The 18,630-nt window shown below is 44.8% G+C and overlaps 2 protein-coding genes across 2 annotated transcripts in view; both read left to right on the top strand.

The window, feature by feature from the left end:
* LOC115191636 (neuronal acetylcholine receptor subunit non-alpha-3) overlaps positions 1-1,706 on the top strand; it is a 30,551-nt gene extending 28,845 nt beyond the window's left edge. Inside the window, exon 11 of the mRNA XM_029749431.1 lies at positions 375-1,706. Coding sequence (XP_029605291.1) covers positions 375-385 — 11 coding nt within the window. The 3' untranslated portion in view covers positions 386-1,706. The remainder of the gene's footprint in view (positions 1-374) is intronic.
* Positions 1,707-10,499: 8,793 nt separating this feature from the next.
* The window catches only part of LOC115191635 (neuronal acetylcholine receptor subunit alpha-7-like), a 53,571-nt gene continuing 45,440 nt past the window's right edge, over positions 10,500-18,630 (top strand). Inside the window, exon 1 of the mRNA XM_029749426.1 lies at positions 10,500-10,627. Coding sequence (XP_029605286.1) covers positions 10,558-10,627 — 70 coding nt within the window. The 5' untranslated portion in view covers positions 10,500-10,557. The remainder of the gene's footprint in view (positions 10,628-18,630) is intronic.

Genomic DNA, 18,630 nt, shown 5'->3' with positions numbered 1-18,630 from the left:
ACCCTACATCCCAACCCCTACACCCTACATCCTAACCCTTACACACTACATCCTAACCCCTACACCCTACATCCCAACCCCTACACCCTACATCCCAACCCCTACACCCTACATCCCAACCCCTACACCCTACATCCCAACCCCTACACCCTACATCCTAACCCTTACACACTACATCCTAACCCCTACACCCTACATCCCAACCCCTACACCCTACATCCCAACCCCTACACCCTACATCCCAACCCCTACACCCTATATCCCAACCCCTACACCCTACATCCTACACCCTACATCCTAACTCCTACATCCTACATACTACACACTACACCCTACATCCTACACCCTACACCCTACCATCCTCATCTCCTCAGATGTACCTTAGTGCCAGACATTGAAGATCCTGACCAAGTCCCCGACCACTGCTCTCAACACCTGCTAAGTACCGCACAGCCCCCCATCCCCAAGACCTCCACACCATATGCAACGGAGTTGGAATCTCTACCTTTTCTATAGCGTGATTGGCTACGACGCTGGGGGTCAAGAGGGGGGTCATGTGTATTTACGAGGCAGAGGATCCCTGGTTGGTTGGAGCCCAGCGCCAAGGGACATGGGAGGAAGCTATACTGTGACACTTGTTACACAACTCCAAGCTTTACCCCAACTCTAGCCCCAGTCACCAACCCCTGACCCCTAACCCCTGACCCTAAAGGTCGCCCTCCAAATTTTCCTTTGGCAGAATCTAAGTCTATCGTGACCTCTTCACCCTTGAAGCCCTAACCCATGACCCCTAACCCCTATACTTGCAAGTGGAATTTAACTTCCTCGTCCTAAAATACACCACGTAATGTAATTATGACTACTGTACATCATCACTGATAGCCTGGGTACCAGTCTGTTTGTGCTAACGTTCCACTCCTCGTCATGTCTGTTTGGCACATGACCCCGAGTACACGGAGTGGAATGTTAGCACAAAACCGATCTGGGTTTCAGGCTACATTACTAAAGGACTTCACCTCCAAACTGTACAACACATAGTCACTTGTTTACCTAACTATATACAACGTAGCCTGAGTGCCAGTCTGTTTGTGCCATCACTCTAAATCCTCCTCACCCATCGTCATGCCAATTGGCTAGCCTGGTCCTAGATCTGTTTGTGCCATGATTCCAACTCGAGGAGTAGCACAAACAGATCTGGGACCAGGCTACAAATTGGCTTGCAGTGACGGTAGTGGAGTTGTCAAGAGCACAAACAGATCTGGGACCAGCCTAACTATAACGTGCACCTGTTGTTCACTTGGATTCAAGCCAAACACTTTGGTTTACAACTCAAAACTCCAAGCACTGTGACATACATGTACATAGGACTACAAGCAATAACCAAGCCCCTGATATCTTATACCAAATCTCTATGTTATTATTTGAATATATTTATGTCGGTTCACATTAGAAATGTACAAAGTCACCTGCCTGCTAAATGTTCTTACTCTTTCCTGTCGTCAGTCAGCACATACCAACGACACATTCGGGATTCTTCTTATGCACAATGTCACACACACACACACACACACACACACACACACACACACACACACACACACACACACACACACACACACACACACACACATTCTCTAGCTCTCTTTCTTTCACATGTTGCAACTTGTTGTGTGATATTGTATTGGAAATAAACCCGGTCAATGTAATGGTCTCATGTGTTTACAGTTTTTCTCAATTGCTAAAACACTAAAACCCATTGGCTGAACAAAGTTCTCAGTTGCCTGGACTCATTTAGCTAATTATGCAGTCTGTTGTCAATACCTTAAACCATTTCACATGGTAAAACACAATTTGCAGATCTCACTTAGACTTTTCAGCAAAACTCTAAACACATTCTCATTCTCAAAACACCTTCTGCACTCTATTTCACATGTCATCCATACTGGTAAACACAAGTGGCAACAATCAAATACAAATAGAGAACACATGTCATTGACTGAACACAACCACTCAAAATTGATTTAACCTGTTTCAAATGATGCGACACAACCAATATAAGCCAGTTCAGAGAGCAAACAGGTTGTTGAAGGTGGGAAGGAGAAAGTCTGAGAATGGATAGAAGAAACAATGTGAGAGGACGAGAACGAGTGCGTATGCGAGGTGGGCGACGAGGAGGAAGAGGAGGAGGAGGAGGGCAAGAAACAGGAAGAGGAGGACGAAGAGGAAGAGGAAGACAAAGAGTAGAAATATCTGATGAAATTCGGGCAACAGTTATAGACCATGTTCTTGTCCATGGACTGACAAGGAGGGAAGCAGGACTTAGAGTGCAACCAAATTTGAGCCGATTTTCTGTGTCCACCATAGTAAGGACATTCAGAGAAGAGAACAGGTACAGTATACTACTGTATTTTTGTAATTGCAAATTTACTGTACTACACTATATGCAGCTGTTTCAGTAGACATTTGTAAAGTTAATCACTGTATGTATTGTACTGCATGAATATGTTTTGTAACTGCACAACTACTTTTTGTAGAATTGCAAGGCTGCAGGTGGAAGGACAGCTATATTCACTCAGGAGCAAGAGGCCGTTATAGTTGGCATGGTCCTTCAAGATAATGCAATAGGACTCAGAGAAATCCAGGAACGAGTGATACAAGACAACACACACTTCCAGGGAATCGACAGTGTGAGCATTTCCACTATTGACCGTGTCCTCCATCGTAACAGGATGCGAATGAAACAAGTATACAGAGTACCTTTTGAGCTCAACTCACCAAGGGTGAAAGAACTGTGAGCTCAGTATGTGCAAGTAAGTGTACATTCAGAAACATTTACTGTAATCCAGATTGTCTACAGTACTAACACATACTATGTGAATGACATTACTCTTCAGTACATACAATGTATGTGAATCAGAAGTGCATACAGTAGGCCTAATTGTACTCTACAGTATAGCACTGTCTCTGTACAACTTACAAAATCCTACATACAGTATATTGTATTTCTACACAGACAATATTTGACTTGGAATCCTTGGACAGACCCTATGAGTTCATCTTTGTCGATGAAGCAGGCTTCAATCTAACAAAGAGGAGAAGGAGAGGCCGAAACATGATTGGACAGCGGGCCATTGTTGAAGTCCCTGGTCGACGAGGTGGCAATGTCACAATCTGTGCTGCTATCAGCAACCATGGTGTTCTACATCACCATGTTACACTCGGGCCATATAACACCCAGCACCTTCTAAGATTTATTGCCAATCTAAGAGATATTTTATTTGAGCAGCAGGTTCAAGAGCAGCAGGGTCTAGAGCTAAATGAGAATCCCATTCCCACCTATGTGATAGTGTGGGACAATGTCAGTTTCCACCGAGCTGCTCAGGTAAGGGAATGGTTTAACATCAATGGGCAGTTTATGAACTTGTACCTCCCTCCATACTCGCCTTTCCTGAATCCGATTGAGGAGTTTTTCTCCTCTTGGAGATGGAAAGTGTATGATAGACAACCCTACACCAGAGTAAATCTGCTGCAAGCCATGGATTTAGCCTGTGGTGATATAGGTGAGGAATCATGTCAGGGCTGGATACGGCACACAACAGGCTTCTTCCCCCGTTGCCTCAGGAGGGACAATATTGCTTGTGATGTGGACGAAGTGCTCTGGCCTAACCCAGCCCAAAGACAAGAAGAAGCACATTGATCACATGTTTACTCCTTTGATTTTTGTCCCTTTTAGTATTGTATACTGTAGTACAGTGCATTGTAGGCTGTATACTGTACAATGGACAAATTGTATGGCCCTGAACATTGTGCTTTCCATTTATTAACAGTACTGACTGATCAATAGATTTTGACTGGTTGCAGGTTCATATCAACAAAGAACAAGAATTACAGTATCACAGAGACAAAGGACAAGTTTGTGAGGTGCAGGGTACAGTACTGTATAAATAGGGGTACAAGGAGGAAGAACAAAAAACAAAAGAGCAAAGCAGAGTAGTAATTTCTGATAAATTTTGAGCTACTATGATAGAACATGTTTTCGTTCATCAAAAGACAATGAAGGAAAAATATGAATCTTTTTTTCAATTAAAAATGTACTTCTCCCTGAGAATTGTGTGTTTTGAACAATGTGTTTTCTATTTTTCGGTGTATTGTTTACTGACTGCTTGAGAGTGTATATCATTTTGATCACTTTGTTTATGATTTGAGAGCAGTGTTTGATTTTGAACACAGGTAAAACTGTTTCGAGGCGAATGTTTCATTTTGCAAGAGGAGTCAGAGGTTATGTAAATAGTGCTTGAAGATGAGGTTTTGTGTTTAATGTTTTCAGGAAATGAAGCAAGGTTTCAGAAATTGTGTTTTAGCAATTGAGAAAAACTGTAACTAAATCCTATTGAACAACACAATGGCTGATCAACTATTTGATGTTCCTTTCCCACCACAAGGTGGCCACAGTTATCAAATGTTCATATTTACACCAGCAGAGGGCAGCAAAGACAAAGGTAAGGAGTTTGTCCATTTATAGCTTAGTACATTTTTTTTTTTTTTTTTTTTTTTACCGTTATTTTACCAGGTAAGTTGACTGAGAACACGTTCTCATTTACAGCAACGACCTGGGGAATAGTTTCAGGGGAGAGGAGGGGGATGAATGAGCCAATTGTAAGCTGGGGATAATTAGACAGCCGTGATGGTATGAGGGCCAGATGGGGAATTTAGCCAGGACACCAGGGTTACCACCCCTACAATGCAATGGGATCTTTAATGACCTCAGAGAGTCAGGACACCCGTTTAACGTCCCATCCGAAAGACGGCACCCTACACAGGGCAGTGTCCCCAATCACTGCCCTGGGGCATTGGGATATTTTTTAGACCAGAGGAAAGAGTGCCTCCTACTGGCCCTCCAATACCACTTCCAGCAGCATCTGGTCCCCCATCCAGGGACTGACCAGGACAGTTGGGACGGACAGTGGCACATTACTATGGTGTCTTTTTCTATGGTGTCTATTTCTATGGTGGCTATTTCTATGATGGCTATTTCTTTGATGGCTATTTCTTTGATGGCTATTTCTATGGTGGCTATTTCTATGATGGCTATTTCTTTGATGGCTATTTCTATGATGGCTATTTCTTTGATGGCTATTTGTTTGATGTCTATTTCTATGCTGTCTATGTCTATGATGGCTATTTCTTTGATGTCTATGATGGCGATTTCTATAGTGTCTTATCTGTATTCCTATTTCCATGATCATCTTTTAGTCATAATAATTACACTGAGATGTTAGTTTGGGGGAATGTTTTACTTTTACAATACTATCTTCAGCATATTGAATGATTTGGGACTACTTGATGATTTGAAGTGTGTCATGTTAATATGATGGAAGGAGGGATGGACTCCATCTTGTCTCTATCCCTCTGTCTCCTGTATCTGAGTAGTCTGACATCAACCTACTGTTTAATGTTCCATGCTGGAGATCTGAGTCAGGGAGACAGGCGTGTGTGTGTGTGTGTGTGTGTGTGTGTGTGCACCTCTAGATATTCCTAGCTGTCAACCCCTCTTCCATAATTACGCGGCAGACGCCTCAGTCTTTCCAACAAAACTCATTGATATTTCATAAACAACCTCTCTGCAACGCTGTTCTACATAACTAGGCCTGGAGAAGGAATACACATATGACAGTTAGTCTGTTGTTTCAGGCTGGGATGTAGTTTGTTGCATGTCACCCACAGTAACAATCCATCTGTGGTAAAGAATCATGATCTGATACAGGAAGATATGGAAGACAGAGTGTCTGTCTGTCTGCCTTTCTGCCTGTCTGCCTGCCTCTCTGTCTGTCTGACTGTCTGCCTGACTGTCTGTCTGTATGTCTATCTCCCTGTCTGTCTGTGTCTTGTCTGTCACTCTGTTTGTCTGTCTGTCACTCTGTTTGTCTGTCTGTAGCACACACACACGCGGGTACACACACACCCTGTCACTGCTCTAGACATGTTTCTGACTGTCAGTGTTTCAGAGAGAGAGAGAGGGATTCTGAGCGAGCAGGTGTGGGTGGCAGCAGAGAAGTGATACTATTAGATGGTCAAGAAAGGCTGTCTTCAGGGTGAACAAGGTCAGTCTCATTTCAGAGTCACCGTCTGCAGTCTGCCTGGCTGCTGTGGTGACCTCCTCTCCAAGACGTCTTTTCCAGGGCTCGAAAAATACATTTCTTTCCTCCATTCCTCTATTTTGCCTTTTGTGTGGATTGTGTGTGAAGTCTTTCGAGGTCCTGAAAATGTCATTTATTTATTTTGCAATCATTTGTACTTTATTTCACATAACATTGATCCTATTGAGATAACATTTTATTTTGAAGGGAGGCCTGCGCTGTCCAGATATTGTCGGGAATTCCCTTATTTAACTCTTGTTTTAAGAGATCTTGAAATGTAAATGAAAAAGCATGTCATTAACCATCCAGGCCACTCCTTAGAAGATGTCCCTATTTCTACAACAACATCCAGACAATCCACGTCAAGAAGAAGGTTATATTGCGATAATGTACCGATCTGCTGACCTAACAGAGACAAGGTTTAAGAGGACGCGGCTGGTATGCAAGTCCTAATAATGAGCCAAATCATCATGTACTGTAAGTCCTCTCCAACGGCCCTCAAGTCTCTCCTTAAACTCTTCAGTTCAGTCCCAAATGCAACCTTATTTGCTATAGTGCCCGGTCAAATGAAGTGCATTGCATAGGGATTAGGGTACAGTATGGGATGTAGCCTCCGTCGGCCCAGCCACGGGGGCGCTGATGTGATGCTAGGTGATGGCGAGCCGCTTGTCCATGCAGGGTGAGACCAGACAGAACTGAAGCAGCACTTTGTACAGGCAGAGGAGGTCCGAGGATGAATGCACCGCTGATGATGAGAGACATTTGTGCAATACTTGTGGATGTAGACTGAGACAAAAGAAAGAAAGGGAAGAGAGAGAGGAAGGGAGAGACAGGGAGACGGGCAGAGAGAGGGGGAGAGAGAGGGAGGGGGAGACAGGGAGACGGGCAGAGAGAGGGGGAGAGAGAGGGAGGGGGAGACAGGGAGACGGGCAGAGAGGGGCAGAGAGAGGGGGAGAGAGAGGGAGGGAGAGACAGGGAGACAGGGAGAGAGGGGCAGAGAGAGGGGGAGAGAGAGGGAGGGAGAGACAGGGAGACGGGCAGAGAGAGGGGGAGAGAGAGGGAGGGGGAGACAGGGAGACAGGGAGACGGGCAGAGAGAGGGGGAGAGAGAGGGAGGGAGAGACAGGGAGACGGGCAGAGAGAGGGGGAGAGAGAGGGAGGGAGAGACAGGGAGACGGGCAGAGAGGGGCAGAGAGAGGGGGAGAGAGAGGGAGGGAGAGACAGGGAGACAGGGAGAGAGGGGCAGAGAGAGGGGGAGAGAGAGGGAGGGAGAGACAGGGAGACGGGCAGAGAGAGGGGGAGAGAGAGGGAGGGGGAGACAGGGAGACAGGGAGACGGGCAGAGAGAGGGGGAGAGAGAGGGAGGGGGAGATAGAAAGGTAGGTAGAAGGAATGGAGATATGGTAAATATGGAATTGAGGGGAAGATTTTAAGAAAGATATGGGGAGAAACCCAGTGGGGATAAACTGGATGAATCAATGTTGTTTCCATATCTTTGTTCCTGTACACAAGAAAGCAAATGACTATTGCCCCATAGCATTCACTTCTGTCATCATGAAGTGCTTTGAGAGGCTAGTTAAGGATCACATCACCTCTACCTTACCTGACATCCTAGACCCCCTTCAATTTGCTTACCGCCCCAAAAGATCCACAGACGATGCAATCGCACTGCACACTGCCCTAACCCATCTGGACAAGAGGAATACCGACGTCAGAATGCTGTTGATGGACTATAGCTCAGCCTTCAACACATATTACCCTCCAAGCTCATCTGAACCCCGCCCTGTGCAACTGGGTCCTGGACTTTCTGACGGGCCGCCCCCAGGTGGTGAAGGTAGGAAACAACACCTCCACTACGCTGATCCTCAACACAGGGGCCCCACAAGGGTGCGTGCCCTCCTTTACTTCCTGTTCACCCATGACTGCGTGGTCACGCATGTCTCCAACTCAATCATTAAGTTTGCAGACGACACTACAGTAGTAGGCCTGACTACCAACACTGATGAGACAGCCTACATGGAGGAGGTGAGGGTCCTGGCAGAGTAGTGTCAGGAAAATAACCCCTCCCTCAAAAACACAAAGGAGCTGATCGTGGACTTCAGGAAACAGCAGAGGGAGCAGCCCCCTATCCACGTCAATGGGACCGTAGCGGAGAAGGTGGAAGCTTAATGTTCCTCGGCGTACACATCACTGACATTCTGAAATGTTCCACCCACATAGACAGTGTGGTGAAGAAGGCACAACAGCACCTCTTCAACATCAGGAGGCTGAAGAAATTTGACTTGGCCCCTAAGACATTACATTTTACATTTTAGTCATTTAGCAGACGCTCTTATCCAGAGCATACATTTCATACAATTTCATACATTTTTTTTCTGTGCTGGACCCCCGTGGGAAACGAACCCACAACCCTGGCGTTGCAAACACCATGCTCTACCAACTGAGCTACGTCAAAATAACGTACACAAACGTTTACAGATGCACAATTGAGAGCATCCTGTCAGGCTGTATCACCGCCTGGTACGACAATTGCACCGCCCTGCAACCACAGGGCTCTCCAGAGGGTGATGCGGTCTGCCCAACACATCACCAGGGGGACACTGCCTGCCCTCCAGGACACCTACAGCACCCGAGGTCACAGGAAGGCCAAAAAGATCATCAAAGACATCAACAACCTGAGCCACGGACTGTTCATTGTGCTATCATCCAGAAGGCGAGGTCAGTACAGGTGCATCAAAGCTGGGACCAAGAGACTGACATACAGCCTCTTTATCAAGGCCATCAGACTGTTAAACAACCATCACTAGCGGCTACCACCTAGTTACTTAAACCTACACCTTAGAGGCTGCTGCCCTATATACATGGACATGGAATCACTGGCCACTTTAATAATGGAACACTAGTCTCTTTAATAATGTTTACATGCTGCTTTACTCATATGTATAGACTGTATTCTATTCTACGTTATAAACTGGGTGGTTTGAACCCTGAATACTGATTGGCTGACAGCCGTGGTATATCAGACCGTATACCACAGGTATGACAAAACATTTGTTTTTCCTGCTATAATTACGTTGGTAACCAGTTTATAATAGCAATAAGGCACCTCGGGGGTTTGTGGTGTATGGCCAATATACCACGGCTAAGGGCTGTATCCAGGCACTCCACGTTGCGTCGTGGCTAAGAACAGCCCTTAGCCGTGGTATATTGGCCATATACCACAAACCCCCGAGGTGCCTTATTGCTTAAGAATTTTAGTCAATGCCACACCGACATTGCTCGTCCTAATATTTATATATTTTTTTATTCTATTATTTAACTTTTAGATGTGTGTTTATTGTTGTGAATTGTTAGATACTACTGCACTATTGGAGCTAGGAACACAAGCATTTCACTACACCTGCAATAACATCTGCTAAATATGTGTACTTGACCAATAAAATAACATTTGATTTGATTTCACATAAGAAATGAAATGTGATGATGTTGAATCAACGTGGAAAACTGATTGGATTTGCAAAAATTCTTCAAAGTAAGAGAGTTTTGTATTTTTTTTACCCGACGTAGAGCCTAAATGCAATGACATGGTGACTTTTTGGTTGTTGTATTGTTTGTATAACGTTGTATTTTATATTTGTGCGACTGTCCTTGTCAGTGTATCAGTGTTTTGTTACTGGTCATGTTTTTATGTGGACCCCAGGAAGAGCCCTGCAGCTGCTGCTTCTGCAAAGGGCTAATGGGGATTCAAATCAACCAATAAACAAAGCACCCTGTTGTTGTGACCTATGGGCGCGTTCCTGGCACAAGCCATATTTTTAAACGGCTGGATCGGCATTTTAACTATTAGTTAACCACATCATATGTTATAGCAATCTGTCAGTTGATGACACAGCGATGACGTGGCACTGGTTGACGCGTGCAACGTTTGAGCAGCGGAACGCGACCGATTTACCAAGAGGGCACACTGGCATGCACTGGCACAGCTGGTTGTGTCACCCAGTATCAACTGACAGGAGAACGGTGCTTGTGGGCTTTCCAGTCCATCGTGATCGCAAACGGGGTGAATTGCCTGACCTGTGGAGCAAATGTTTAACCCCGCGTCCGGAGTTCCTTACTAAATAAATACAGAGTGAAAGGGAATGAATGAGAAAAGGCAACGACAGAGAGAGAATCATTTGTGCTTCTGCGTTTGAGTTTAGTGAAGTTGTGACAGTTTACAAACGCTAAATGGATTTCCACTTCCATTGCACTCTCTAACAACGTATGCGAGAGAGAGCGAGAGAGAGAGAGAGGAACAGAGAGAGAGAGAGAGAGAGAGAGAGAGGGGTGCGCGCCAGCGTCTGTCAGAAGAGTCGCAGCGTCCTCCTCGAGCAGAAGTTTGATCTCTGCGCGCAGAAGAAGGATTCTAATTCCACAAGTACGATGCGTCATCGGAAGTGTTTTGGATATGTATGTACCGCTGTTTACCTGTGGACGGCGTTCTGCTTTAAAGGTAAGTAGGCACATGTATATATTTAGCATATTTTACGCAGAAAGAAACCACTGTCAGTGCATAGAAGTCTATTGAGAGATTAAAATCAAACACCCATCGGTATCGTGATATTTACATCAATAACTGGTAATTCCATTTTCCTATGCCATTTGTGCACTATAAAATAAATACATAAACCAAATTAATAGGATACTTGTATATTATTTAATTGTATGGTAATACTTTTAAAGAAAATAATGGAACGTAATGAAAAAAAGTGGGAAAACAATGGTATTGACCTGATCCAGAGATGTTCCCGAATTGCGAAACATGTAGAAGTGAGTAACACAGATGTTATCATAATGAAGGCTATCCATCTCACGACCTGTCGATTTAGAGCTGTCAAATCCTTCCTCGTCTCCGGCACCCTGACCTCCTTAATACTCCGGTAACATCTGTTGTGTGTGTGTGTGTGTGTGTGTCTGAAAGAGCTGGGGCGGGGAGGCACAGGCACGCGCTAAAACCAATATCCCGAGAGGGAGCAATATCCTAGATCTCAGCCAGAGCACGATCATCTGGCAGGACTGGATTGAGGAATCCATGCCAAGAGGTCCGGGATCGAGAGAGGGAAACATTAAACACTATTTTATGTTTAGACCATCGGCTACATTTCGTTTTTCATGTAGGCCTTTTAATTGATCCATTTGAGTTCATTCGATTTATATTGATTTATTTTACACTCCATTCCCTACCTAGGCTGGGTCAGTCCCAAAATGCGCCCTATTCCCTCTGGTCTAAAGTAGTGCACTACATAGGGAATAGGGCTCTGGTCTAAAGTAGTGCACAATATAGGGAATAAGGCTCTGGTCTAAGGTAATGCACTATATAGGTAATAAGGCTCTGGTCTAAAGTAGTGCATTATATAGGGAATATGGTGCCATTTGGGACACATTAGGCACCTAAAAATGTTCTACCCCCAAAACATAATACTGATAAACAATTAATCAAATGACCACCAGGACTATTTGCACTGACTCTACCAACACACTCACTAGACTCTACCCACACGCTCACTAGACTCTACCCACACGCTCACTAGACTCTACCCACACACTCACTAGACTCTACCCACACACTCACTAGACTCTACCCACACACTCACTAGACTCTACCACACACACTCACTAGACTCTACCCACACGCTCACTAGACTCTACCCACACGCTCACTAGACTCTACCCACACGCTCACTAGACTCTACCCACACACTCACTAGACTCTACCCACACACTCACTAGACTCTACCCACACACTCACTAGACTCTACCCACACACTCACTAGACTCTACCCACACGCTCACTAGACTCTACCCACACGCTCACTAGACTCTACCCACACGCTCACTAGACTCTACCCACACGCTCACTAGACTCTACCCACACACTCACTAGACTCTACCCACACACTCACTGGACTCTACGCACACACTCACTAGACTCTACCCACACGCTCACTAGACTCTACCCACACGCTCACTAGACTCTACCCACACACTCACTAGACTCTACCCACACACTCACTAGACTCTACCCACACACTCACTAGACTCTACCCACACACTCACTAGACTCTACCCACACACTCACTAGACTCTACCCACACACTCACTAGACTCTACCCACACGCTCACTAGACTCTACCCACACGCTCACTAGACTCTACCCACACGCTCACTAGACTCTACCCACACGCTCACTAGACTCTACCCACACACTCACTGGACTCTACCCACACACTCACTAGACTCTACGCACACACTCACTAGACTCTACGCACACACTCACTAGACTCTACGCACACACTCACTAGACTCTACCCACACACTCACTAGACTCTACCCACACACTCACTGGACTCTACCCACACACTCACTGGACTCTACGCACACACTCACTAGACTCTACCCACACACTCACTAGACTCTACCCACACACTCACTAGACTCTACCCACACACTCACTAGACTCTACCCACACACTCACTAGACTCTACCCACACACTCACTGGACTCTACCCACACACTCACTGGACTCTACGCACAGTCTCACTGGACTCTACCCACACACACACACTGGACTCTACCCACACACACACACTGGACTCTACCCACACACACACACTGGACTCTACCCACACACTCACTAGACTCTACCCACACACTCACTGGACTCTACCCACACACTCACTGGACTCTACGCACAGTCTCACTGGACTCTACCACACACACACACTGGACTCTACCCACACACACACACACTGGACTCTACCCACACACACACACTGGACTCTACCCACACACTCACTAGACTCTACCCACACACTCACTGGACTCTACCCACACACACACACTGGACTCTACCCACACACTCACTAGACTCTACCCACACACTCACACATACTGACACTCCAACATACACACACACTACATAGGCTCACACACACATTACATACACTCACACACACAGAAAACACACACACTACATACGCTCACACACACAAAACACACACATACATATTGACTCCACACACACACACACACACACACACACACACACACACACACACACACACACACACACACACACACACACACACACACACACACTACATATTGCCTCCACACACACACACACACTTTCACCCTCTCCATTCTCTGCTGTTACTCTGTTTAAATCTGTCTTGATTGCCTAGTCCCGTTCACCCTTACCTACATGTACATATTTGATCACACGTGCGGAACACAACAAGTGTAGGCTTTACCATGAAATGCTTCCTGACCAGCCCTTAACCTACACACACACTGACACACACAGCCAAAGACACCACCACGTCTGGCAAAAGCAGTCTGTTGTCAATCATCAATACGGCTGTAGAGTTGAGGATTCCCTCCATGAACCTGTGATAGCCAGTGGACTCTGAGAGTTGAGGATTCCCTCCATGAACCTGTGATAGCCAGTGGACTCTGAGAGTTGAGGATTCCCTCCATGAACCTGTGATAGCCAGTGGACTCTGAGAGTTGAGGATTCCCTCCATGAACCTGTGATAGCCAGTGGACTCTGAGAGTTGAGGATTCCCTCCATGAACCTGTGATAGCCAGTGGACTCTGAGAGTTGAGGATTCTCTCCATGAACCTGTGATAGCCAGTGGACTCTGAGAGTTGAGGATTCCCTCCATGAACCTGTGATATCCAGTGGACTCTGGGAGTTGAGGATTCCCTCCATGAACCTGTGATAGCCAGTGGACTCAGAGAGTTGAGGATTTGAGGGATTGTTGGTTTAGTATGTTGTACCTCACCTTAGCCTTTTGAACCAACCTCCATCCATCATACACAGGAATCACCATTACGGTATCCAATGATCTTTCTGTCTACTGTGAGACGGATCTGAACGTTTTTAAAGTCACCTCCAATCTCTCTCAAGGTTATGACTGACTGGCCCTCAATTACACCTTTTCTGGGGTCTGAAATCAAAAGTTTGTCCAATGATTTTGTATTTTGGAAGTACGATTCAAAGTGCGTATTTCCTGCTTTCTGTTGTGAAGATTGTGTAATATCAATTAGAGGAATGTTGTCAGCCTCAATCTTCACTAAATTATAAATATTGACACCATGTATTTTATCAGTAAATGATAAATATTGACACCATGTATTTTAGCAGTAAATGCTAAATATTGACACCATGTATTTTAGCAGTAAATGATAAATATTGACACCATGTATTTTAGCAGTAAATGATAAATATTGACACCATGTATTTTAGCAGTAAATGATAAATATTGACACCATGTATTTTAGCAGTAAATGCTAAATATTGACACCATGTATTTTAGCAGTAAATTATAAATATTGACACCATGTATTTTAGCAGTAAATTATAAATATTGACACCATGTATTTTAGCAGTAAATGATAAATATTGACACCATGTATTTTAGCAGTAAATGATAAATATTGACACCATGTATTTTAGCAGTAAATGATAAATATTGACACCATGTATTTTAGCAGTAAATGATAAATATTGACACCATGTATTTTAGCAGTAAATGATAAATATTGACACCATGTATTTTAGCAGTAAATGATAAATATTGACACCATGTATTTTAGCAGTAAATGATAAATATTGACACCATGTATTTTAGCAGTAAATGATAAATATTGACACCATGTATTTAGCAGTAAATGATAAATATTGACACCATGTATTTTAGCAGTAAATGATAAATATTGACACCATGTATTTTAGCAGTAAATGATAAATATTGACACCATGTATTTTAGATGGAATCAGGCAGAAGGTTTGGATTATTACATTTGTTTTATTTAGTCAATAAAACGTTTTAGGTTGAACGATACAGCAGCTAAATCTATTGATATTCTTATTGTCTGTGACCCCACCCCCTTGTTATTGGTTCTTCTTAATGTCTGTGACCCCACCCCCTTGTTATTGGTTCTTCTTAATGTCTGTGACCCCACCCCCTTGTTATTGGTTCTTCTTAATGTTTGTGACCCCACCCCCTTGTTATTGGTTCTTCTTAATGTCTGTGACCCCACCCCCTTGTTATTGGTTCTTCTTAATGTCTGTGACCCCACCCCCTTGTTATTGATATTCTTAATGTCTGTGACCCCACCCCCTTGTTATTGATATTCTTAATGTTTGTGACCCCGCCCCCTTGTTATTGGTTCTTAATGTCTGTGACCCCACCCCCTTGTTATTGGTTCTTCTTATTGTCTGTGACCCCACCCCCTTGTTATTGGTTCTTCTTAATGTCTGTGACCCCACCCCCTTGTTATTGGTTCTTCTTAATGTCTGTGACCCCACCCCCTTGTTATTGGTTCTTCTTAATGTCTGTGACCCCACCCCCTTGTTATTGGTTCTTCTTAATGTCTGTGACCCCACCCCCTTGTTATTGGTTCTTCTTAATGTTTGTGACCCCACCCCCTTGTTATTGGTTCTTCTTAATGTCTGTGACCCCACCCCCTTGTTATTGGTTCTTCTTAATGTCTGTGACCCCACCCCCTTGTTATTGGTTCTTCTTAATGTTTGTGACCCCACCCCCTTGTTATTGGTTCTTCTTAATGTCTGTGACCCCACCCCCTTGTTATTGGTTCTTCTTAATGTCTGTGACCCCACCCCCTTGTTATTGGTTCTTCTTAATGTCTGTGACCCCACCCCCTTGTTATTGGTTCTTCTTAATGTCTGTGACCCCACCCCCTTGTTATTGGTTGTTCTTAATGTCTGTGACCCCGCCCCCTTGTTATTGGTTCTTCTTAATGTCTGTGACCCCGCCCCCTTGTTATTGGTTGTTCTTATTGTCTGTGACCCCACCCCCTTGTTATTGGTTGTTCTTAATGTCTGTGACCCCACCCCCTTGTTATTGGTTGTTCTTAATGTCTGTGACCCCACCCCCTTGTTATTGGTTCTTCTTAATGTCTGTGACCCCACCCCCTTGTTATTGGTTCTTCTTAATGTCTGTGACCCCACCCCCTTGTTATTGGTTCTTCTTAATGTCTGTGACCCCACCCCCTTGTTATTGGTTCTTCTTATTGTCTGTGACCCCACCCCCTTGTTATTGGTTCTTCTTATTGTCTGTGACCCCGCCCCCTTGTTATTGGTTCTTCTTAATGTCTGTGACCCCACCCCCTTGTTATTGGTTCTTCTTATTGTCTGTGACCCCACCCCCTTGTTATTGGTTCTTCTTATTGTCTGTGACCCCACCCCCTTGTTATTGGTTCTTCTTATTGTCTGTGACCCCACCCCCTTGTTATTGGTTCTTCTTAATGTTTGTGACCCCACCCCCTTGTTATTGGTTCTTCTTATTGTCTGTGACCCCACCCCCTTGTTATTGGTTCTTCTTAATGTCTGTGACCCCACCCCCTTGTTATTGGTTCTTCTTAATGTCTGTGACCCCACCCCCTTGTTATTGGTTCTTCTTATTGTCTGTGACCCCACCCCCTTGTTATTGGTTCTTCTTAATGTCTGTGACCCCACCCCCTTGATATTGGTTCTTCTTATTGTCTGTGACCCCACCCCCTTGTTATTGGTTCTTCTTATTGTTTGTGACCCCACCCCCTTGTTATTGGTTCTTCTTATTGTCTGTGACCCCACCCCTTTGTTATTGGTTCTTCTTAATGTTTGTGACCCCACCCCCTTGTTATTGGTTCTTCTTAATGTCTGTGACCCCACCCCCTTGTTATTGGTTCTTCTTAATGTCTGTGACCCCACCCCCTTGTTATTGGTTCTTCTTAATGTCTGTGACCCCACCCCCTTGTTATTGGTTCTTCTTATTGTCTGTGACCCCACCCCCTTGTTATTGGTTCTTCTTATTGTCTGTGACCCCACCCCCTTGTTATTGGTTCTTCTTAATGTCTGTGACCCCGCCCCCTTGTTATTGGTTCTTCTTATTGTCTGTGACCCCACCCCCTTGTTATTGGTTCTTCTTAATGTCTGTGACCCCACCCCCTTGTTATTGGTTCTTCTTAATGTTTGTGACCCCACCCCCTTGTTATTGGTTCTTCTTAATGTCTGTGACCCCACCCCCTTGTTATTGGTTCTTCTTATTGTCTGTGACCCCACCCCCTTGTTATTGGTTCTTCTTAATGTTTGTGACCCCACCCCCTTGTTATTGGTTCTTCTTAATGTCTGTGACCCCACCCCCTTGTTATTGGTTCTTCTTAATGTCTGTGACCCCACCCCCTTGTTATTGGTTCTTCTTAATGTTTGTGACCCCACCCCCTTGTTATTGGTTCTTCTTAATGTCTGTGACCCCACCCCCTTGTTATTGGTTCTTCTTAATGTTTGTGACCCCACCCCCTTGTTATTGGTTCTTCTTAATGTCTGTGACCCCACCCCCTTGTTATTGGTTCTTCTTAATGTCTGTGACCCCACCCCCTTGTTATTGGTTGTTCTTAATGTCTGTGACCCCACCCCCTTGTTATTGGTTCTTCTTAATGTTTGTGACCCCACCCCCTTGTTATTGGTTCTTCTTAATGTCTGTGACCCCACCCCCTTGTTATTGGTTCTTCTTAATGTTTGTGACCCCACCCCCTTGTTATTGGTTGTTCTTAATGTCTGTGACCCCACCCCCTTGTTATTGGTTCTTCTTAATGTCTGTGACCCCGCCCCCTTGTTATTGGTTCTTCTTATTGTCTGTGACCCCGCCCCCTTGTTATTGGTTGTTCTTAATGTCTGTGACCCCACCCCCTTGTTATTGGTTGTTCTTAATGTCTGTGACCCCACCCCCTTGTTATTGGTTCTTCTTAATGTCTGTGACCCCACCCCCTTGTTATTGGTTCTTCTTAATGTCTGTGACCCCACCCCCTTGTTATTGGTTCTTCTTATTGTCTGTGACCCCACCCCTTTGTTATTGGTTCTTCTTATTGTCTGTGACCCCGCCCCCTTGTTATTGGTTCTTCTTATTGTCTGTGACCCCACCCCCTTGTTATTGGTTCTTCTTAATGTCTGTGACCCCACCCCCTTGATATTGGTTCTTCTTATTGTCTGTGACCCCACCCCCTTGTTATTGGTTCTTCTTATTGTCTGTGACCCCACCCCCTTGTTATTGGTTCTTCTTAATGTTTGTGACCCCACCCCCTTGTTATTGGTTCTTCTTATTGTCTGTGACCCCACCCCCTTGTTATTGGTTCTTCTTAATGTTTGTGACCCCACCCCCTTGTTATTGGTTCTTCTTAATGTCTGTGACCCCACCCCCTTGTTATTGGTTCTTCTTATTGTCTGTGACCCCACCCCCTTGTTATTGGTTCTTCTTATTGTCTGTGACCCCACCCCCTTGTTATTGGTTCTTCTTAATGTCTGTGACCCCGCCCCCTTGTTATTGGTTCTTCTTATTGTCTGTGACCCCACCCCCTTGTTATTGGTTCTTCTTAATGTCTGTGACCCCACCCCCTTGTTATTGGTTCTTCTTAATGTCTGTGACCCCACCCCCTTGTTATTGGTTCTTC

This window comes from Salmo trutta, chromosome 4 (assembly GCF_901001165.1).
Source record: "Salmo trutta chromosome 4, fSalTru1.1, whole genome shotgun sequence".
Lineage (NCBI taxonomy): Eukaryota > Metazoa > Chordata > Actinopteri > Salmoniformes > Salmonidae > Salmo > Salmo trutta.
This window is presented reverse-complemented; position numbering and strand designations above follow the sequence as displayed.